Source organism: Phoca vitulina, unplaced genomic scaffold (assembly GCF_004348235.1).
Source record: "Phoca vitulina isolate PV1807 unplaced genomic scaffold, GSC_HSeal_1.0 scaffold40, whole genome shotgun sequence".
Classification (NCBI taxonomy): Eukaryota; Metazoa; Chordata; class Mammalia; order Carnivora; family Phocidae; genus Phoca; species Phoca vitulina.
The window spans coordinates 22,406,513-22,429,881 of record NW_022589743.1 but is presented as its reverse complement, the minus strand read 5'-3'; the positions used below and the strand labels follow the sequence as shown (position 1 = coordinate 22,429,881).

At 36.8% G+C, this 23,369-nt stretch overlaps 1 protein-coding gene and 1 pseudogene across 1 annotated transcript in view; one reads left to right on the top strand and one right to left on the bottom strand.

Moving 5' to 3' along the window:
* The window catches only part of EFCAB5 (EF-hand calcium binding domain 5), a 165,648-nt gene that overhangs the window by 95,599 nt on the left and 46,680 nt on the right, over positions 1-23,369 (bottom strand). The window contains exon 6 of the mRNA XM_032428752.1: positions 15,189-15,765. Coding sequence (XP_032284643.1) covers positions 15,189-15,765 — 577 coding nt within the window. The remainder of the gene's footprint in view (positions 1-15,188; positions 15,766-23,369) is intronic.
* LOC116647395 lies at positions 19,951-20,315 on the top strand (annotated as a pseudogene).

Here is a 23,369-nt window from a genome sequence, read left to right as displayed (position 1 = left end):
GCAGCCTATCTGGCCCAGATGAGCGAAGTCAGGGCTTGATGGTCTGAGTTCAATATCACTACATGCTGGGTACATCAGATCTAGTGCCTGCAAGTTTTGAAGCTGGCCTTGACGGTGAAGATTTCTATTTCCAAATGAGGTAGTTGAGTTCCAATTGAACCACCTTCCTGGAAGAGTATGAGCAAGGCAGAGGGCATTTCCCACTGGATATTTCCCACTGGAGTCCTGGAAAGCATCTGTTTTGATGGTATAGGACTGAGGTAGGGCAGAGGATATACAAATCAATGCAGTAGCCCATAAGGTCTTCAGTCTGTTCTCTTCTATAAACAGAAAAAATCCTATTTTCTTCTGAGGATAACAGTTACTGGATAGTTTAAAATGAATCAATAGTTTTATCTGGCAAATCCCAGGAATTTCTGGACATCTTGGACAGTCTTACTCTAGGACCACCACACTTTGTCAGACATTATACCAGATATCCAGCCCCAGCTGCAGTGAACTTGACTCAGGAACTTCACCTCAGTCTTTTTAACGTTAGGAATGTCCTATGCCACTGATCAGGACCACAGACTCATTCAACATCAAGTTGCAGGGTGTGTGTGTTTGTAGGATATTAGGATAACATCCAAGGAGACCATGATTTCTCAGTCCACAAGTACTTCAATTTCTAAGTACTTCATAAATACACATATACACATATACATATGTGTGGTTTAGAGATGGATATGAAATTAGCCCATGTATATACATTATTATTATGCTTTGGGTTGAATAAAAGTAGAACCTGTTTGATGAAGTCCTACCACACACCATTGGGTAGAATAGTCATTCAAACCCTATAAAAAAAAGCATTCTCCTTATCTAGCCACTCACTTTTGGCATAACCTGTTTTACTGGATTGGTAAACTATGATATTCAATACAAATTGGCAAAATGGTTGATATTAATAATATCTCCTTGGGAGAAGCACCTATGGGATTTCTTAAGCACTAAGGTTTGGCGCACTAAACAGGTGACAGCTGGTGTGGAGTATGAGCAGACAGACATCTGTCTAGGAAGTCACTGTCTCCTGGCAACTGAAGAAGATCCATATCAAGGATGAAACATTCCCTTACTCTTGCCAAGTCCTGGTAGCTGGTGTATTGTAAGCATAAGTTAGACATTTGGGGGTTTGTTTGTTTGTTTTATAGTGAAAAATTATATTTAAAAGGCTTAAAATAAGAAAGAAGTCATAAGGGGCATCTGGGTGGCTCAGTCGTTAAGCGTCTGCCTTCGGCTCAGGTCATGATCCCAGGATCCTGGGATCGAGCTCCCTGCTCGGCAGGAAGCCTGCTTCTCCCTCTCCCACTCCCCCTGCTTGTGTTCCCTCTCTCGCTGTGTCTCTCTCTGTCAAATAAATAAATAAATAATCTTTAAAAAAAAAAAGAAGTCATAAAAAATGATAGAACTAAAACTCACCTATTATATCCATAGATGTAAATATGCTAAAATCTACCTATTAAAAAAAGGATTCTGATCGAATTATAAAACAAAGAGCATTCTACATTGTATATTCTGTACATAGAGAAAGCACTAAATTAAAATTACTGAGAAAATTTGAAAATAAAAGGATGAACAAAAATATTCTATGAAAATACATATAAAAGAAAGTAGGGGTTACAATGTTCTTATCAGATGAGATTAAATTCTGGAAAATAATTACAAAGATGATACTTTATAAAGAGTGCACTATACAGTGAAGGTTTTACAATATGCCCAACTTACATGTACAATTTGGCCAAAATTGTTGGAAGTTGCAAGTGAGAAGGGTGATGGGGTTTGTTTTTGGAAACACACAAAGTAAGCACGTTGAAGTAAATTGACAAACCCTTTGTAGATACCACATTCTAATAGAAACACAATGGATGTTGTCATACAGTCCGCATAAGTTCTTTGAACACTGTACATGAGTTAACTTGTAGGGAATTATCAAGTAAAAAAATTAATTATTAAGTAAAATAAAGGCCTGTGTCTCTTTCCCTTTTAGTTTTTACTTGGCTTGTGTATCCTTAATGCTTGAGCACTTATACTAACTTATTTTTCTCCTTTATGTAGCTATGGTGGAGAAAGTAATTCTATGCAAAATTTTGTCATGATTTTTTCTCTTTGTGCGTTAAATGTTCCATTATTAGTCCGTAAGTGTAATAAAGAATTGTCACAGGAAAAATGCCAAAAAGATATTTCAATGTGCAGCACAGACTCCATAGTAATTATGAAATAAACAACAGATGTAGGGATCAGAGATCATTAGCAAGCCAGAACCTGGTATGCATCACTAGAACTTCCACACAGGAAAAGATCCAAGTTTTTGCCTTGGGTCTCAGATCTACTTCCTAGTTCATTTGAACTCTCATCTAGGATAAGGACTATGTATCAGGACTGGTGGAGAAAAGTGAGGAAATTTATAGTATAATAGGCCCCGCTTCTCTGGAATAGTATGAAGTTCTAACATTAATAATAATAGTATTTGTCATTTTCAAAAATTTGTAATTTAGTTTTTAAATTACATCAGTGTACTTTTTTTACTGTTTAAATTTTTTATTTTTTTAAATATCATATAGTAAAATTGACCTTTCTGGGACATAGTTGTATAAATTTAAACACGTGTAAATATGTTAACCATCACCATAATCAGGCTATTGAAAGTTTGTAATCCTATTCTATTTTTTTTTAAGATTTTATTTATTTATTTGAGAGAGAGAGAGAGAGAGAGTGACAGAGAGCATAAGCAGGGAAAAGAGGGAGAAACAGTTTCCCCGCTGAGCAGGGAGTCCAACTTGGGGCTCGATCCCAGGACCCTGGGATCATGACTTGAGCTGAAGGTGGACGCTCAACCAACTGAGCCACCCAGGCACCCCTGTAATCCTATTTTAAAAGCAAATACTTTTCAGGGGCACCTGATTGGCTTAGTTCTTAGAGCAAGACTCTTGATCTCAGGGTTTTAAGTTCAAGCCCCATGTTGGGTGTAGAGATTACTTAAAAACAAAATCTTAAAAATAAAAGTTAAAAAAAGAACAAATACTTTTCTTTTTTTTTTTTAAGATTTTATTTATTTATTTGAGAGAGAGAGTGACAGAGAGCATGAGCATGGGAGTGGGGGAGAGGGATAAGCAGATTCCCCACTGAGCAGGGAGCCCAATGCAGGCCTGGATCCCAGACCCTGGGATCATGACCTGAGCCAAAGGCAGTCGCTTAACCAACTGAGCCACCCAGGCACCCCAACAAATACTTTTCATTATCAATTCAAAATAAAGCAGTTGTGACTTATAAAATATGCATTCCCAAGCATGGAAGGAATCAGGAGTCAGAGAGAAAAGTTACTGAAAAAAGATGTTAAAAGAAAAGAAAATATGAAGAAAAGCAAAATGACACAAACATAATCTTACCAGTTTTGCAAAATAACATGTAAGAATTAAAGTCCACTTCAATTCTTAATCTGTCATTCAGAAACTCTGATGAAAAGCAATAAAAGTATAATACATATGTAAAACTTACAAACAACAGTGATATTTTATTTTTCAGACAAGAGGCTACCACTATAAAAATTGTCCCAAATCAGTAAGGAATATCTTCTCTATCTATTGTTCTTAGACCCCACACAGAAACAAATCCCTTTTTATCCAGAGTAGTCAGATGAAAATTTTTTGGACCAGGTTGAGGCAAATGGGTACTATAACATCATCATGAGAGGATAAAGTCTTGACAAACCAAACAAAAACTGTATTCATCTTTTTTCTTGAATATAAATAAGAAAAACTCTCATTCCTAATATAAATGGACTTCTCCAAAACTCTCTAATGGATTAAAGATGACACAAACGATATAGTTCAGAGAATTTAAAAGCAAGACCATTTTAGCTAAGATTGCTGTGTATCCAAGCTTTAAGTTAATAGGTATTGGGCTGTTGTAAACATCCCTAGGATTTCTGAATATTCTGCAGATGCCTGACACTGTCTTATGTTGATCTATAGATCTTGAATTTTTGCCAGAAAGAGATAAAGCCCTAATCCTGACAAACTAGGCAAACAAAGCATCTTTGATTACTTTAACTCTTGCATGAAATTCCTACAACAGTATTGCTCCAATAGAAACTAGGGCTCTGGGACACCTGGCTGGCTCAGTCGCAAGAGCATATGACTCTTGATTTCGGGGTTGTGTGTTTGAGTCCCACGTGGGGTATAGAGATTACTTAAACAAATTAAAAAAAAAAACTAAAAAAGAAAATGAAAGAAAGAAAGAAGGAAAGAAAGAAAGAAAATAGGGCTCTTATCAAGCTTCAAATGACTCTAAATATTCAAACTCCCAATTCAAGAAGTGAGACAAACTAACCCTCTTGTGTCATGTTATTTGCTGGCAATGAAACCTAGACCAGAGTCCTGGTGTGCCCATTACTATTCTTATTACAGATATTGATAAATGCCTACTTTTATGTACTGATCGAGATTTACATATCCCTAATAGGAGGAAGTATATATCAATATATTCATTTACAGCCTTGACATCAGTTCCCAAATTTTAAGTATTTTTATGGCAGTAGATCTAAATACAAATCTAATTTATTGCTCTGCAAGAACAGATGGTGAACAGAAATGTTCTTTAAGCTATTTATTAAATTTAATGACACTGCTCCCTATTGCTGTTGGAACTTTTCACTAGTACTAAAACTCCTTTAATTTGGTTTCTCTACATAATTGGTTTTGAAGCTTTTTTTTAGGGTGCATAATAACCTCCTGTGGAACTTGTTCTCAATTCATGCCTGAAGGTTCTGATTCAGAAGATCTGAGGAAGAAGCTAGGAATCTGCACTTCTAACCAAGCATCCAGGTAATCCTGATGTCATTCGTAGGCAACCACACTCTGAGAAAGACTGTTACAACTGAAAATTAAAATTCCATGTCCACATATAAAATAAAACAAAAGAAAAGTTTTGTACATATCTCTTACTTTATTCTAGTGGTATATATGTACCTAATTTCAAAAGAATTGTTATTCTAGGGGTGCCTGGGTGGCTCAGTGAAGCGTCTGCCTTCGGTTCAGGTCGTGATCCCGGGGTCCTGGGATCGAGTCCCACATCGGGCTCCCTGCTCAGCGGGAAGCCTGCTTCTCCCTCTCCCATTCCCCCTGCTTGTGTTCCCTCTCTCACTGTGTCTCTCTCTCTCAAATAAATAAATAAAATCTTAAAAAAAAAAAAAAAGAATTGCTATTCTAAAGCTTCTGATTAGTTGCTTACCCTATAGGAAGAACACAAAAAGAAATCACAAAGAATTTTAGGTTCTTTTATAAATTTTAGTATAAGTATTCATGCCAGAAGATATTAGAAGGAAAGTATGAAGATTCAGGAAGAGCATCAGACATTCAAAGTATCTTATTTTTGTTTTGTTTTGTTTTGGTTTTTGGTTTTTGTTTTTTTGTTTTAAGATCTGGAAGAGACCTAGATGTTATCTAGACTAGGGCTTAGGGCCCAAACTGACCTGCTACCTGGTATTATACCGCTCAACAGCTAAGATTGGCTGTTACATTTTAAAATAGTTTTTAAAGGGGCGCCTGGGTGGCTCAGTCGTTAAGCGTCTGCCTTCGGCTCAGGTCATGATCCCAGAGTCCTGGGATCGAGCCCCACATCGGGCTCCCTGCTCTGCGGGAAGCCTGCTTCTCCCTCTGCCACTCCCCCTGCTTGTGTTCCCTCTCTCGCTGTGTCTCTTTCTTCAAATAAATAAATAAAATCTTTAAAAAAAAATAATAAAATAAAATAAAATAGTTTTTAAAAATCAAAATAAGAATAATATTTTGTGGCATGGTAGAAAATCTATGACACATTTTAGTATTCATAAGTAAAATGTTGTTAGAACACAGCCATGCTTATTCATTTACATATTGTGTATAACTACTTTTGTAATACAACAGCAAAATTGAGTAGCTGTGACTCAATTTTCCAGGAAAAAAACATTTAATTTTTATGTAATCAAGTTTAGCAATATTTTCATGATTTTGAGTCATGGTTAAAAAGGCTTTTCTCTGGTAATAAAGGAACTTAATCCCTGGTTTCTCCCAGTTGTTGCATGGTTTCATTTATCATATACACATACTTAGAAGGATATGTTTTATGGACAAAAAATCTGCAAATAAATCTAGTAGCTCTTTTATTGGGATTGTTGGTATTATTATTTTGAAGCTATTTTATGTAAATTGTAGGATAAGACAAGTAATTGTCAATGTTGTTAGGAGCCAAGATTTTCAGAAAAAAAAAAAAAAGAGAGATACAAATATAGAATCAAGGAATTAGGTAAAAAACCTGAAACATTGTATTTGCTCTGAAATTATCAATATTTACTCATTATTTTTAAAAATTAGATTTGTTAGTCCTGAAAGAGCCTAGAAGCAATGATAATACAATATTTATGAGCATTCCTAGCTCCCAGATGAGTGATTTCCATCAAAAGGAACTAAGTATCCTTTTTAAAAAATGTACAAAGTTTTCAAAGACTAAAGGAGTAAGGTTGGAAGAACACAGGAGCCAAAGTTGGGTCAAGTTGAGGATCAAAAAGAAAAAGTAATTATAATGGATTAAAATACATTGAATATATATTAAAATCAATGTGTCTACAATGATACTCAAAAGGAACCATTCCCCCAAAAGGGGAAAAAATCTTTTTTTTAAAACATATTTATTTATTTAAAGATATTATTAATTTATTTGACAGAGAGATAGAGAGAGAGCACAGATAGGCAGAGTGGCACGTAGAGGGAGAGGGAGAAGTAGGCTCCTCGCCAAGTAGAGAGCCTGATGCAGAACTCGATTCCAGGACCCTGGGATCACGACCTGAGCCAAAGGCACACGCTTAACCAACTGAGTCTGGGTAGGAGCCCCCCCCAAAAAATCTTTCATTTGTTGCTCCTCGAGGTGCCTATTGATAGATAGATACATAGACGCATAGAGACTTAGAGATATAATATATAATATTCTGAAAATTTGTAATTAAAAGGAAAGAATTAAACATTTATTTTGTCTTATTATTAGGAAACATATTTAAATGTTACCAAATACATAGCAATCAAGTGGGAGCTATTTCAGGAATTCCAATATCTCAAAATTAGGAAATCTATTAATAAAATTCATTATCAACAGGTCTAGGGTGAAAACCAAGTGATCATCTCCACAGATGTTGAAAAAACATTTGACAAAATTAACAATCGTTCTTGAGCTTTAAAAATCGGCTCAGTGTGGTTAAGTGTCTGACTATTGATTTCAGCTCAGGTCATGATCTCAGGGTCATGAGATCCAGCCCCACGTTGGACTCCGTGCTCAGCACAGAGTCTGCTTGTCTCTCTCCCTTTGCTCCTCCCCCCACTTGTGCTCTCTCTCTCAAAAAAATAAATAAAATCTTTTTTAAAAATCACTCTATAAAGGAACTAGAAAAAGAAGATCAAAACCTAAACCCAGCAAAAGGAAGGAAATAATAAAGATTAGAGCAGAAATAAATAATATAAAAACTAAAAAAAACCCAATAGAACAGTTATCCTTTTCTCTGCCATTGTGGTGTGTGCAGTTGAAGGTTCCTCATCATGTTTTCTCAAAAGACTTTCAGGATCAAGTGATCCCAGGCCAAGAAACAAAGGCAGAATTGTCCCATTCCCCAGTGGATTCAGATGAACTGGTAATAAAATCAGGTACAACTCCAAGAGGAGACATTAGAGAAGAATCAAGCTGGGTCTATAAGGGATAGCACATGAGATGGCACACATATTTATGCTGCATGAAGGTCTTGTGCTTGTATCCTGCCACTCTATAAACATCACTGTTACCTGGACAATAGACATGTTTTATCAGGGAAATGATTTTTCTCTCTTACTTACTTCTCGCTTCTGCACCAGTAGGTTGGTTTGGTAATAAATATGTGAGCCCTTTTATTTGAAAAAAATAATTAATTAAAAGATCTAAAAACAATAGAATAGATTAGTGAAAACAGGAGCTGGTTTTTTGAAAAGATCAACAAAATTAAATAACCTCTAGCAAGATACATTTAAAAAAAAAGAGAGGACACAAATAAACAAAATTACTAATGAAGGAGGAGAAATAACAACCAACACCACAGAAATATGAACAATTTTAACAGAATATTATGAAAACCTATTTCCCTATTAAATTGGACAACTTAGAAGAAGTGGATAAACTCCTGGAAACATAACCTACCAAAACTAAAGCAGGAAGAAATAGAAAATTTGAACAGACCAATCACCAGCAATGAAATTGAATCAATAATAAAAAAACTCCTAAAACACAAAAGTCCAGGGCCAGATGGCTTCAAGGGTGAATTCTACCGAACATTTAAAGAAGAGTTAAAGAATATCCAATGGGAAAAGGACTATCTCTTCAACAAATGGTGTTGGGAAACCTGGACAGCAACATGCAAAAGAATGAAACTGAACTAAGTTCCTACACCATGCACAAAAATAAACTCAAAATGGATGAAAGACCTTAATGTGAGACCTGAAACCATAAAAATCTTAGAAGAGAGCACAGGCAGTAACTTCTCTGACATTTGCTGTAGCAGCTTCTTTCTAGATATGTCTCCTGAAGCAAGGAAAACAAAAGAAAAAAAAATACACTATTGGGACTACATCAAAATAAAAAGCTTCTGCACAGTGAAGGAAATGATCAACATATCTAAAAGGCAACCTACGGAATGGAAGAAGATATTTGCAACTGACATACCCAATAAAGGGTTAGTATCCAAACTACATAAAGAAGTGATACAACTCAATACCCAAAACCCAAATATTTCAATTACAAAATGGGCAGAAGACATGAACAGACATTTCTCCAAAGAAGACATCCAGATGGCCAACAGACACATGAAAAGATGCTCAACATCACTCATCATCAGGGAAATGCAAATCAAAACTACAATGAGATATCACCTCACACCTGTCAGAATGGCTAAAATCAACAATACAAGAAACAGCAGGTGTTGGCAAGGATGTGGAGAAAGGGGAACCCTTGTGCACCGTTGGTGGGAATGTAAACTGGAGCAGCCACTGAGGAAAACAGTATGGAGGGTCCTCAAAAAGTTAAAAATAGAACTACCCTATGATCCAGCAATCATGCTACTGGATATTTACCCAAAGAATACAAAAACACTAATTCAAAGGGATGCATGTACCCCAATGTTTATAGCAGCATTATTTAAAATAGCCAAACTAACCATAAGATACCTAGGAATAAATCTAACCAAAGAGGCAAAGGATCTGTACTCAGAAAACTATAGAATACTCATGAAAGAAATTGAGGAAGACACAAAGAAATGGAAAAACGTTCCATGCTCATGGATTGGAAGAACAAATATTGTGAAGATGTCAATCCTACCTAGAGCAATCTACACATTCAATGCAATCCCCATCAAAATACCATCCACTTTCTTCAAAGAAATGGAACAAATAATCCTAAAATTTGTATGGAACCAGAAAAGACCCCGAATAGCCAGAGGAATGTTGAAAAAGAAAAGCAAAGCTGGCGGCATCACAATTCCGGACTTCCAGCTCTACTACAAAGCTGTCATCATCAAGACAGTATGGTACTGGCACAAAAACAGACACATAGATCAATGGAACAGAATAGAGAGCCCAGAAATGGACCCTCAACTATATGGTCAACTAATCTTTGACAAAGCAGGAAAGAATGTCCAATGGAAAAAAGACAGTCTCTTCAACAAATGGTGTTGGGAAAATTGGACAGCCACATGCAGAAGAATGAAACTGGACCATTTCCTTACACCACACACAAAAATAGACTCCAAATGGTTGAAAGACCTCAATGTGAGACAGGAGTCCATCAAAATCCTAAAGGAGAACACAGGCAGCAACCTCTTCGACCTCAGCCGCAGCAACTTCTTTCTAGAAACATCGCCAAAGGCAAGGGAAGCAAGGGCAAAAATGAACTATTGGGACTTCATCAAGATAAAAAGCTTTTGCAAAGCAAAGGAAACAGTCAACAAAACCAAAAGACAACTGACAGAATGGGAGAAGATATTTGCAAATGACATATCAGATAAAGGGCTAGTATCCAAAATCTATAAAGAACTCATCAAACTCAACACCAAAAGAACAAAGAATCCAATCAAGAAATGGGCAGAAGACATGAACAGACATTTTTCCAAAGAAGACATCCAAATGGCCAACAGACACATGAAAAAGTGTTCAATATCGCTCGGCATCAGGGAAATCCAAATCAAAACCTCAATGAGATACCACCTCACACCAGTCAGAATGGCTAAAATTAACAAGTCAGGAAATGACAGATGTTGGCGGGGATGCGGAGGAAGGGGAACCCTCCTACACTGTTGGTGGGAATGCAAGCTGCTGCAGCCACTCTGGAAAACAGTATGGAGGTTCCTCAAAAAGTTGAAAATAGAGCTACGGTATGACCCAGCAATTGCACTACTGGGTATTTACCCCAAAGATACAAAAGTAGGGATCCGAAAGGCTACGTGCACCCCGATGTTTATAGCAGCAATGTCCACAATAGCCAAACTGTGGAAAGAGCCAAGATGTCCATCAACAGATGAATGGATAAAGAAGATGTGGTATATATATACAATGGAATATTATGCAGCCATCAAAAGGAATAAGATCTTGCCATTTGCAACGACGTGGATGGAACTGGAGGGTATTATGCTGAGCGAAATAAGTCAAACAGAGAAAGACATGTATCATATGACCTCACTGATATGAGGAATTCTTAATCTCAGGAAACAAACTGAGGGTTGCTGGAGTGGGGGGTGGGGTGGGAGGGATGGGGTGACTGGGTGATGGACACTGGGGAGGGTATGTGTTCTGGTAAGCGCTGTGAATTATGCAAGACTGTTGAATCTCAGACCTGTACCTCTGAAACAAATAATGCAATATATGTTAAGAAAGAAAAAAAGAAGAAGAAGAATGTAGCAGGAGGGGAAGAATGAAGGGGGGGAAATCGGAGGGGGAGAAGAACCATGAGAGACAATGGACTCTGAAAAACAAACTGAGGGTTCTAGAGGGGAGGGGGTTGGGAGGATGGGTTAGCCTGGTGATGGGTATTGAGGAGGGCACGTTCTGCATGGAGCACTGGGTGTTATGCACAAACAATGAATCATGGAACACTATATCTAAAATTAATGATGTAATGTATGGGGATTAACATAACAATAAAAAAATTAAAAAAAAATAAAATAAAATAAAATAGCCAAACTATGGAAGCAGCCCAAGTGTCCATCGATAGATGAATGGATAAAGAATATGTGGTATAGGGGTACCTGGGTGGCTTAGTCATTAAGCATCTGCCTTTGGATCAATCCCAGGGTTCTGGGATTGAGCCCCGCATCGGGCTCCCTGCTCAGTGGGAAGCCTGCTTCTCCCTCTCCCGCTCCCCCTGCTTGTATTCCCTCTCTTGCTGTGTCTCTCTGTCAAATAAATAAATAAAATCTTTAAAAAAAAAAAAAGAATATGTGGTGTGTATACAATGGAATATTCTTCAGCCATAAAAAGGAATGCAATCTTGCTATTTGCAATGACATGGATAGAGCAAGAGAGTATAATGTTAAGCAAAATAAGTCAGAGAAAGACAAATACCATATGATCTCACTCATATGTGGAATTTAAGAAACAAAACAAATGAGCAAAGGAAAAAAGAGAGAGAGAGACAAACCAAGAAACAGACTCTTAACTATAGAGAACAAACTGATGGTTACCAGAGAGGAGGTAGGTGTGGGGGTGGGGGAAATAGGGGAAGAGGATTAAAGAATACATTTACCACAATGAAATAATAAAATAAAATAAAGTAAACTTAAAAAATCATTCTATAATATAGAAATTAGGCACATTTTTCTTTTCTTTTCTTTTCTTTCTTTCTTTTTTTTTTTTCTTTTTTAGAGTTGTGGGAGGGACAGAGAGAATCTTAAGCAGGCTCCATGCCCAGCGTGGAGCCCAAGGCCAGGCTTGATCTCAGGGCCCTGAGATCATGACTTGAGCCAAAATCAAGAGTCAGACACTTAACGAATCGAGCCACCCAGGCACCCAGCACTTTTTTTCTAATGTAATAAAATATATATTTTTCAGATCCAAAGAAAGTAGAGTTATGGTGTTAATAATTTTTTTTTTTAAAGATTTTATTTATTTATTCATGAGAGACAGAGAGAGAGAGAGAGAGAGAGGCAGAGGGAGAAGCAGGCTCCCAAGGAGCAGGGAGCCCGATGCGGGACTCGATCCCAGGACCCTGAGATCATGACCTGAGCCGAAGGCAGACGCTTAACCATCTGAGCCACCCAGGCGCCCTAATATATAGTTTTTAAAAACTGCTCATGATGAGGCAATAATACAAGAAATCATCCCTACTAAAGTCATAAACAAGACAGGGATGTCCATATCATCACAATTATTTAACATTCTATTGGAAGTAATAGCCAGCCAATGTAACTAGGTAAGAGGAAGATATTGCAAGCATTAAAATTGAAAATGAATAAGGAAAACTCCTATTACTTGCAGATAATAAGGTTTCCTTGCTAGAAAATCCAAATGATCAACAAAAATTTTTCTATAAACAGGGGCACCTTGGTGGCTCAGTTGGTTAAGCATCCAACTCTTGGTTTTGGCTCAGGTCGTGATCTCACGGTTGTGGATCAAGCCCCGTGTCGGGCACCACACTCAGTGAGGAATCTGCTTCCTTCTGCCCCTCCCCATTCATATGCATGCTCTCTCTCTTTCTCTCTCAAATAAATAAATAAATCTTTTAATAAAAACAAAAAATAAACTTTTTCTATTAATGATGGAACTCAGTAAGGTAGCAGAGTACAAAAATTTACAGAAATTAATAGCTTTCATGTATTCAAACTACATATAGATAGAAAGTGTAATGAAAGAAGAAAGTCCCATTTACAATGGCAATAAAAAAATAATAAAATACCTAGTAATACACCTAACAAGAAATGCAAGCTTAAATGAAAAAAACTTTACGACAACAATGATCAATACAAAATAAGAGGAATAAATGGAAAGACATGTTCTCAGATAGAAACACTTGTCATTAAAGATGTTGATTTTCCCTAAGTTAATAAATAAATTTAAACGGAGTTCAATAAAAATTCCTACAAGGTTTGTTTTGTTGTTCCCCTTTTTTTTTTTCAAGTAGATGAATCAATCCTAAAGTTCATATTAAAAAGCAAAAACACGGGGCTCCTGGATGGCTTAGTTGGTTAAGTGTCTGCCTTCAGCTCAGGTCATGATCCTGGGGTCCTGGAATCAAGCCCCCTGTAGGACTCCCTGCTCAGCGGGGAGTCTGTTTCACCCTCTCCCTCTGTGTGCATGCTCTCTCTCTATCTCTCTCAAGTAAATAAATAAAATCTTAAAAAAAAAAAAAAAAGAAGTAAAAACACCAGAATAAAAGAGTAAATAGTGAGGACCAGCACAGTCAGAATTATTGAAATACAGATTTTCCTCAACTTATGATAGGGGTACGCTCCAATAAACCCATCATAAATTGAAAATATCCTAAGTAGAAAAAGAATTTAATACACCCAACCTACCCAACATCATAGTTCAGTCGAGCCCACTTTAAATGTGTTCAGAACACTTAAGTTAGTTTACAGTTGAGCAAAATCATCTAACAAACACCTATTTATAAAGTGTAGACTATCTCATGTAACTGACTGAAAACTGTACTGAAAGTGAAAAACAGAATGGTTGTATGTGTACAGAATCGTTTTAAGGGTATGGGTTATTTACCTTCATGACTGTGTGGCTGACTGGGAGCTGTGGCTCATTGCCACTGCCCAGCATCACAGGAGAGCATCATACTGCATATTGCTAGCCCAGGAAAAGATCAAAATTCAAAATTCAAAGTATGATTTCTACTGAACACATACCACTTCCACACCAACATAAAGTCAAAAAATCAGTAAGTGGATGAAGGGGGGGAAATCGGAGGGGGAGACGAACCATGAGAGACGATGGACTCTGAGAAACAAACTGAGGGTTCTAGAGGGGCGGGGGGTGGGGGGATGGGTTAGCCTGGTGATGGGTATTAAAGAGGGCACGCTCTGCATGGAGCACTGGGTGTTATGCACAAACAATGAATCATGGAACACTACATCAAAAACTAATGATGTAATGTATGGTGATTAACATAACATAATTAAAAAAAAGTCTCAGTGACTAAAGCAGCACAGTGTGGTGCATGAACAGGGAGATAATCAATGGGATAGGAAAGAAAAGTGCAGAAATACACTCTAAAATATATAGGAATTTAGTAATAAAGTTTCAAGCAGTGGGGCAAAATAGACTATTTGACAATTGTCGTTGGGATCACCATATAGCCATTTTTGAAAAGGAAAAAAGTTGGATTCGTATTTTACATCTTACGCTAGGGTAAATTCCAAATGGATCAATACTTAAAATGGGAATTAAAATAATAAAAATTCCAGAAAAAAAAATGGGAGGATTCTTTTACTACCTGAAAGTAACAATGGCTTGAAATCCAGAAGTCATAAAATGAAAGTAAATAAATTCAACCACATAGAAATAAAATATCTTCTGCATGACAAGATATAAATAGCAAGTAAAAAACAGAAGAAAATATTTGTAACTCAGTCAGATGGTCTTATATAAAAAGAAGAAAATTTAGAATCTATATTTGCATTTGCTTCTGTATGTATAAAGAAACTGGAAAAATTCACTGAAAATGAAGAACAGTCATTGTTTATGGCAGAGGTGGAGTACTGGGTAGATGGAGGATAAGAATGGGAGAGGAACTTTTCATTGTATAACTCCTTATACGTTTTGACTTTTGAACCAAGTGAATATATTGCCTATCTGAAAAGTTAAATTTTCAGAAAGTCTCTACTCTTATATAGCTTACTTTCCAGTGCAGGGAGACAGATAATAAGCGAATAAATATACACTTTGGATCATAGTGAAATAACTAAATCCATGAATTCAAGGACCTTGTTTAATATGCTTCATTAATCTTCATAGTGCCTTTTAAATAGTGAAACACATACTAGCAGCTCAATAAATACTTTCTGAATAATTACAAAATTATTTAAGTCCTGTTTGTATGATTATGTTATTGTTCTACTTGCTTTCAATATAAGGACCTAGATCATCAACTGAAAATATAAAAAATTGTACCTGTTGCCAGTAGTGTTGGGAACATGTATCTTCAGGGCTTCTGTGACATCCCTCATCACCCTTTGATAACCAGACATTCCTGAGTCTTTGATATAATAAGGATTGTTTCTCATTAAGTATTCCCCCAAATGATTAATTGGGTTAAACTTGGTTGTATTATCAACTTCTGCCCGAAGCTTCTTCTTTTCCACTTGCATTAACATTTTTTCCACTCCAGGAACTAAGGTAGGCAGAAGTTTGTCAAGCAAATATGCACGAGTGTTCAATGTCATGTTTTCAGCATTAAACCACTCTTTGGCCAAATTATCCCTAGGGAGTTTTTTTTCAGCCTTTTTTTCTAGTTCTTTCTTCAGATTGTCCTTATCTATTATTTTCTGCTGCATTGCCTGGGCTCTTGCTTCCAATCTTTCGAAAAAATTTTTCTTCCATGGCTGTTCTAGCTTTGAGTTCAGTGCAGTTGGATCTAAATTGAAAATCACTTTTGCAGGTTTTCTAACCACCAAAGTCTTTGAGACTCTAGTGTTAGAGTCCTTTATTGAACAAATTGAGGTTTTTGTCTGCCCTTCCAGGTGTATTTCTGAGGAGGAAAAAAAGTGCAATGTAAGAAATATTAGAAGTAGATTTTAATCTATGTTACTTTAGAATATTATTAGAAAAAAAGTTTTTTATATCCATTTACATGGTGTATTCAAACACAGCTGAAAGTAACAGAAAATCAGATAACAGTGACTTTCACCCTAAGGACATTAATTGTTGACTTAATCGGAAGTCATTCAGCAGCTCACTGTTTTTCATTAAGTACCTAGCCTGTTTCTATTGTTCTTTATTCATTTTTTGTGCTTGTACCTGAGGATTATAAGGTAGCTATTGCAGCTCCCAGCATCACTTCCTTCTAGGAAAAGAGAATTGAGAACAAACGGGTTTTCTCTTCTTGTGGTTCTACTTTATTATATAAGAAGAGAATGTCCCAGACTCCCTGCTCCAAAATTTTCCTTTACATTTCATTGACCTTATTAAGTTGCATGTGTATCCCTAGACCAATAACTGGTTAAGGAAAAAGGGATTTTTTATTTTTAAAGATTTTATTTATTTATTTGACAGAGAGAGAGATAGCGAGAGCAGGAACACAAGCAGGGGGAGTGGGAGAGGGAGAAGCAGGCTTCCTGCCAAGCAGGGAGCCCAACGTGGGACTCGATCCCAGGACCCTGGGATCATGACCTGAGCCGAAGGCAGATGCTTAACGACTGAGCCACCCAGGCACCCGGAAAAAGGGATTATTATGAATAGTTTTGACTAATCATAATTTATTCCTTCATGCCAGGGTTTAGAATAAGTTCCTGACATCAAGTGATTTCTATCTGCTGCAAAATTGAGGCTCAGTTGGCAGACAAAAAGGTGAGAAAATGTCTGCTGAGTAGGCAGTGAAGAGACTCTACCACACATATATATTTAAATATATTTCTTTCCACTCTCATATTTCCAGCCTCTTTCAGGTTTCCATTTTAAAAATGCAGTATTGAGATATTAGACCAAGATAGTGGAGTGAGAACAGGCACTTATATTCCCTACCTATCAAAATCTCTATAAATGACAAAAAAGGGTGTGTGTGTGTGTGTGTGTGTGTGTGTGGTGTTAACATAAACATAAGAAAACTGGCAATCATGAAAGGGGTCTTCAGTAGTCAGAAATTTTGAAGGTCTCTGAAAAATGAAAGGAAGGTAGAATTAGATGATTGAGGAAACTATAGGACTAAAAAAATACAGGAGAAGATCACTATGAAATTTGGGAGCAGCTTTGAGGCACCCCAAGTTTAAAGGATGTACATGTGGGTAGCAGGGGAATGATTGATCATTTGTGTACCTTCATCCCCATTTGAGCTAAACATTAGGCATCAGAGGTGTTCACCCCCGCACTGAGACAAGAGGGTTTGGGCTAGAGAGGCAGGGTAATGCCTCCACACAAAGAGAAAATGAATTGCTGACAGACTTCACTGTCTGTACACCTTATGCCTCCTCCATAATCACTGGCAGCAATGTACAGAAAATAGAAACTCCAGCTATAGAAAAGCAAACAGGGATTCCCAAATGCAAATATAAGTACGCATAAAAGAATCACTAAATATTTAAAGAAAACTACCTCCATGACTAAATCCAACAAATACAATAATTAATATTACCCAAGGAAATACCATTAATAAATGCAAGGAGTCTCCAAAAGAATTGTAATTAATATCCTCAGAGCAGAGAAGTCAGAAGAAATAAAAAGAATGTTATGAATGTTATTTAAAAATACAATTAAGAGATCTTGGACATCTAGTGCTCAGATCTTGATTTCTAGTATCATTCTCCAATTTTTAAAAATCAGGACACATTGTTGGAGAAATGACTGATTCTAGGACTGGAGAAGGAAATACTAAATGAGGCTAGAGTATCTTGTAGTGCCAGAAAGTAAAGAAGTGCTCAAAAACAAACAGACAGATAGACAGACAAACACTACAATGATTGGGGTATGGCAAAGGCACACAGCAGCTAACTGAAAGAGCTCTTAACAGCCAAAGGTGGAACAATTTGAGCAATGTAATAAAATAGTATTGGATTCTAAACCAAGTATAAAATAAATATCCATAAGTCTGTACTGATATATGCAAATAAATGGGGGAAAACAGACAAATCTCCTGGGCAGAAGTATTCCAAATAATTTAGGTAGATACTCTGCCTTCCAGGAGGTAGAGCATAATAACTCTTCTTTTTTTTTTTTTTTAAGATTTATTTTTTAATTTTTATTATATATTTTTATATATTTTTAAAAGATTTTTATTTATTTATTTGACACAGAGAGACAGTGAGAAAGGGAACACAAGCAGGGGGAGTGGTAGAGGGAGAAGCAGACTCCCCGCTGAGCAGGAAGCCCCACATGGGGCTCGATCCCAGGACCCTGGGATCATGACCTGAGCTGAAGGGCAGACGCTTAACAACTGAGCCACCCAGCACCCCTTATTTATTTGAGAGAGAGAGAGAAAGGGGAGGAGGGGTGAGGGAGAGAGAGAATCTGGAGCAGAGTCCTGGCTGAGCACAGAGCCCAACACGGGGCTTCATCCCACAACCCTGAGATCATGACTTGAGCCAAAACCAAGAGTCAGATGCTTAACCGACTGAGCCACCCAGGTGCCCTAAGTCTCTTCCTCTTAATTATAGGCTGTGCGCAGTGACTTCTTCCCAAAAGTACAATACGGAAAAGGGGGAAAAATAATAACTTTTCAGTGGACAAACCTGACAAAAACTATCTTAGCCAGATGATCAAGATTAATTAACATCAACAATGGAAAGTCATGTTGATAGCATATATAGTATGCTAGATAGGATATGATAAGAACAGCACTTAACATCTGTAGTCTTACTCCCCAAAATCCATAACCCCATCTAATCATAATTTCAAGATCAAACAAATCCCAATTAAGGACATTCTACAAAAATACCTGATAACACTGCCTAGCATTGTCAAGGTCATCAAAAACAAGGAAATCTTAGAAACTGTCAGAGAAAAGAAAACTCTAAACAGACATGGCAATTAAATATAATATGGTATCCTGGAACAGTAAGAGGACACTAGATAAAAACTAGGGAAATCTGGGGTGCCTCGGTGGCTCAGCTGGTTAAGCGATTGACTCTTGGTTTCAGCTGAGATTGTGATTTCAGGGTCATGAGATAGAGTCCCATGTCGGGCTCCACTCTCAGTGTGGACTCTGCTTGAGATTCTCTCTCCCTCTCCCTATCTCCACTCTCTGCCCCTCCCTCCACTTGTGAAATCTCTTGTTCTCTTTCTTAAATAAATAAATAAATAAATAAATAAATAAATAAATAAAATCTTAAAAAAACAAAACAAAGGAAATCTGGATAAAATACGGACTTTAGCCCATATAGCTCATTAATTGTGACAAATGTACCACACTAATACAAGGTATTAATAATAGGCATAACTGGATGTGGGATAAAGAGAAACTCTATTATTTTCATAATGTTTTTGTAAATTTCAAAGTATTCTAAAAATAAAAGTTTATTTTATTTTATTTTATTTTTTTAAATAAAAGTTTATTTTAAAAAAGAAACTCAAGAAACCAAAAAAGAAAGGGAGAAATCACTTGGAAATGAAAAAGAATTATTGCTGTCAACAAAACCATCAATTACATTGCCTCGAAGATCAGAAAATACTGAACAACTAACCAGCAAGCTGGAAGACCAGGCCAAAGCAGATAAAAAGGGCAAAGGAAATAAGAGAATGGAGGATAGATCCAGAACTTTTAATATTCATCTTATACAAATGTTAAATGGAGTGAACCAAGAGTGTAGACATAAGGAAATATTCAAAGAGATAATGCAAGAAAATCTCTTAGTATTGAAGAAAGATACAAATCTTGAGCTTTAAAAGGCTTACCAAATGCACTTTCTGTTTGGGATGATGAAAAATTTCTGGAACTAGACAGTGGTGATGGTTGAACAACATTGTGAATTTACTTAATGACACTGAATTGTGCACTTCAACATAGTTTAAATGGTAAATTGTATATTATGTGCATTTTACCACATTTTTTTAAAAAAAGAACCAAATAACTAATGCAAGATACATGATTAAAATACAAAAAATAGTTCTTTAAGGAAGATGAGGTCAGACCTATAGCAGAACTCTGGACACACACCTCCATCTCCTGACTCACCACTGTTCACTTTCTTGGAGGAACAAGTCCGTCAGAAACCTTGCCTCGTCCATGGCTTTTAAGGACACCAGGAAGACACCCATGGAACAAGAGGTGGTGATTCACCAAATTAGAATTACTCTAACCAACCACAATGTAAAATCTTTGGAGAAAGTATGTGCTGCCTTACTTGATCAGAGGCAAAAAAGTAAAGAATCACAAAGTGAAAGGACCAGTTCGGATGCCTACCAAGACTCTGAGAATCAATATAAGAAAAACTCCTTGCGGTGAAGGTTCTAAGACTTAGGGATCATTTTCAGATAAGGATCCACAAGCGACTCATTGATTTGCACAGTCCTTCTGAGATTGTTAAGCAGATTACTTCCATCAGTATTGAGCCAAAAATTGAGGTTGAAGTCACCCTTGCAGATGCTTAAATCAACCTTTTAAATAAATTGATTATCAGGACACCTGGGTGGCTCAGTCGGTTGAGTCACTGCCTTCGGCTGGGGTCATGATCCCAGCATCCTGGGATGAGCCCCGTGTCTGGCTCCCTGATCAGTGGGGAGCCTGCTTCTCCCTCTGCCTGCAGCTCCTCCTGCTTGTGCTCTCTCTCTCTGACAAATAAATAAAATCTTAAAAAAAAAAAAAGTAAATAGATTATCAGTTGTTAAAAAAATCTAACTATATATAGAGAGATATCCTAGTTATTAGCAATAACTGATTAAAAATATAATTTTTCAAAGTTTCTTTCTATAATAGCAACAAAATTGGAAAATATCTAGAGATAAACCAAACAAAAATGTGTTAAGACCAATATGGAAAAAACCATAAAACTTTTGGTACTGGCAGAAGGATAGACATATGTAAATGTAATAGAATTGAAACTACAGAACTAAACCCATAGATCCATGACCAACTAATTTTTGACAAAAGTGCCAAGATCATTCAATGGGGAAAAAATTGTCTCTTCAGCAAATGGTGCTATAAAAACTGGATATCCACCTGGGAAAAAATGAAGTTGGACTTCTACCTCACATCATAGACAAAAATTAACTATCTCTAATAGACATATAGAAACACTCTACCCAACAACAACAGAATTCACATTCTTCTCAAATGCACATGGGATATCCTTCAGATAGATCATATGTTAGGCCACAAAATAAATCTCAATAAATTTGAAAACATAGATATCACATAAAGTATCTTGTTGACCAAAACAGGATGAAGTTAGAAATCAGTAACAGAAGAAAAACTGGAAAATTCACAAATCTGTGATACTTTAAAAACACACGCACTCTTTTTTTTAAAGATTTTATTTATTTGACAGAGAGAGACACACCAAGAGAGGGAACACAAGCAGGGGGAGTGGGAGAGGGAGAAGCAGGCTTCCTGCAGAGCAGGGAGCCCGATGTGGGGCTCGATCCCAGGACCCTGGGATCATGACCCGAGCCGAAGGCAGACGCTTAACGACTGAGCCACCCAGGCGCCCCTAAATACACACACTCTTTTTTTTTTTTTTTAATACACACACTCTTAAACACCAATGAACCAAAGAAGAAATCACAAGGGAAATAGAAAATTCTTAGAGATGAATGAAAATGAAAATACAACATACTGAAACTTACGGGATACCATGAAAGTAGTGCTCAGAAGGAAACTTAGAGCCGTGACTACATTAAAAAAAAAAAAAAAGAAGACCTCAAATCAATAACCTAACTTCACATATTTTTTTAAAGATTTATTTATTTATTTATTTATTTATTTGAGAGAAAGAGTGCACGAGAAGGCACGCACATACATGCGCGAGTTGGGGGAGGGGCAGAGGAAGAGAATCCCCAAGCAGACTCCCTGCTGAGCTTGGAGCCCAGCTCACAACTCATGAGATCATGACCTGAGTCAAACCCAAGAGTCAGAGGCTCCACTGACTGAGCCACCCAGGTGCTGCAAACCTAACTTCACATCTTAATGGACTAAAAAAAGAAGAGCAAAATAAACTCAGAACTGAAGCAGAAGGAAGGCAGCAGAAGGAAGGAAATAATAAAGATTAGAATGGAGATAAACAAAATAGAGAATAGAAAAAAAGTAGAGAAAATCAATAAAATCAAAAGTTAATTTTTTAAAAAGGTCAACTAATTGACAAACCTTTAGCTAGACTGGCAAAGAGAAAGAAAAGATATGAATAACTAAAATAAGAAATGAAAGTGAGAACATTACCACCAGTCTCACAGAGATAAAAAGAATAACCTAGAATAAGTGGACGAATTCCTTGAAACACCAAAATTATCTAAACTGACTCAAAAAGAAACAGAAAATCTCAACAGACCTATAGTAAGTAAAGAGATTGAATCAGTAATCAAAATCCTCCCAGCAAAGAAAAGTCCTGGACTGGATAGCTTCAACAGTGCCATTAAACATTTAAAGAATTAAAATCAGGGGTCCCTGGCTGGCTCAGTCAGGAGTGTGGAGTGTGTGATTCTTGGTCTCTGGGTTGTGAGCTTGAGCCCCACGTTGGGTGTAGAGATTACTTAAAAAATATATATTTTTTTTTAATAAAATAAACATAAAATAAAATAAAATCAATCCTTACCAAGCTCTTCCCAAAGAATTGAAGGGGACGGAATGGTTTCTAACTCATTCTATGAGGCCAGCATTATTCTGATACCAAAAGCAGATACAGACACCACAAGAAAAGAAAATTGCAGACCAATATTCCTTTTTTTTTTTTTAAGATTTTATTTATTAATTTGACAGAGAGAGACACAGCGAGAGAGGGAACACAAGCAAGGGAAGTGGGAGAGGGAGAGAGAGAAGCAGGCTTCCCGCTGAGCAGGGAGCCTGATGCGGGACTCGATCCCAGGACACTGGGATCATGACCTGAGCCGAAGGCAGACGCTTAACGACTGAGCCACCCAGGCGCCCCCAATATTCCTTTTGAATACAGATGCAAAAATCCTCAACAAGATATTAGCAAATCAAATCCAAGAGCATAGTCATAGGATTATTTACCATGATCAAGTGAGATTTATCCCAGAAATGCAATTGTGATCCAACATAAGACAATCAATCAGGGTAATTAATCACATTAATACAATGAAGGAAAAAAAACACATAATCACCTCAACTGATGTAGAAAAGGTATTTGACAGAATCCAACACCATTTCATGATTTAAAAAAAAACCTCCTCAGAAAACTAGAAACAGAGAGGAAATGCCTCAGAATGATAAATGATATTTATTTAAAACCCCAGTTAACATCATACTTAGTGGTGAAAGACTGAAAACTTTCCCCTTAAGATTAGGAAAAAGACAAGGATACACACTTTTTTAATTTTAATTTAATTTTATTATGTTATGTTAATCACCATACATTACATCATTAGTTTTTGATGCAGTGTTCCATGATTCGTTGTTTGCGTATAAAACCCAGTGCTCTATTCAATACATGCCCTCTTTAATACCCATCACCAGGCTAGCCCATCCCCCCC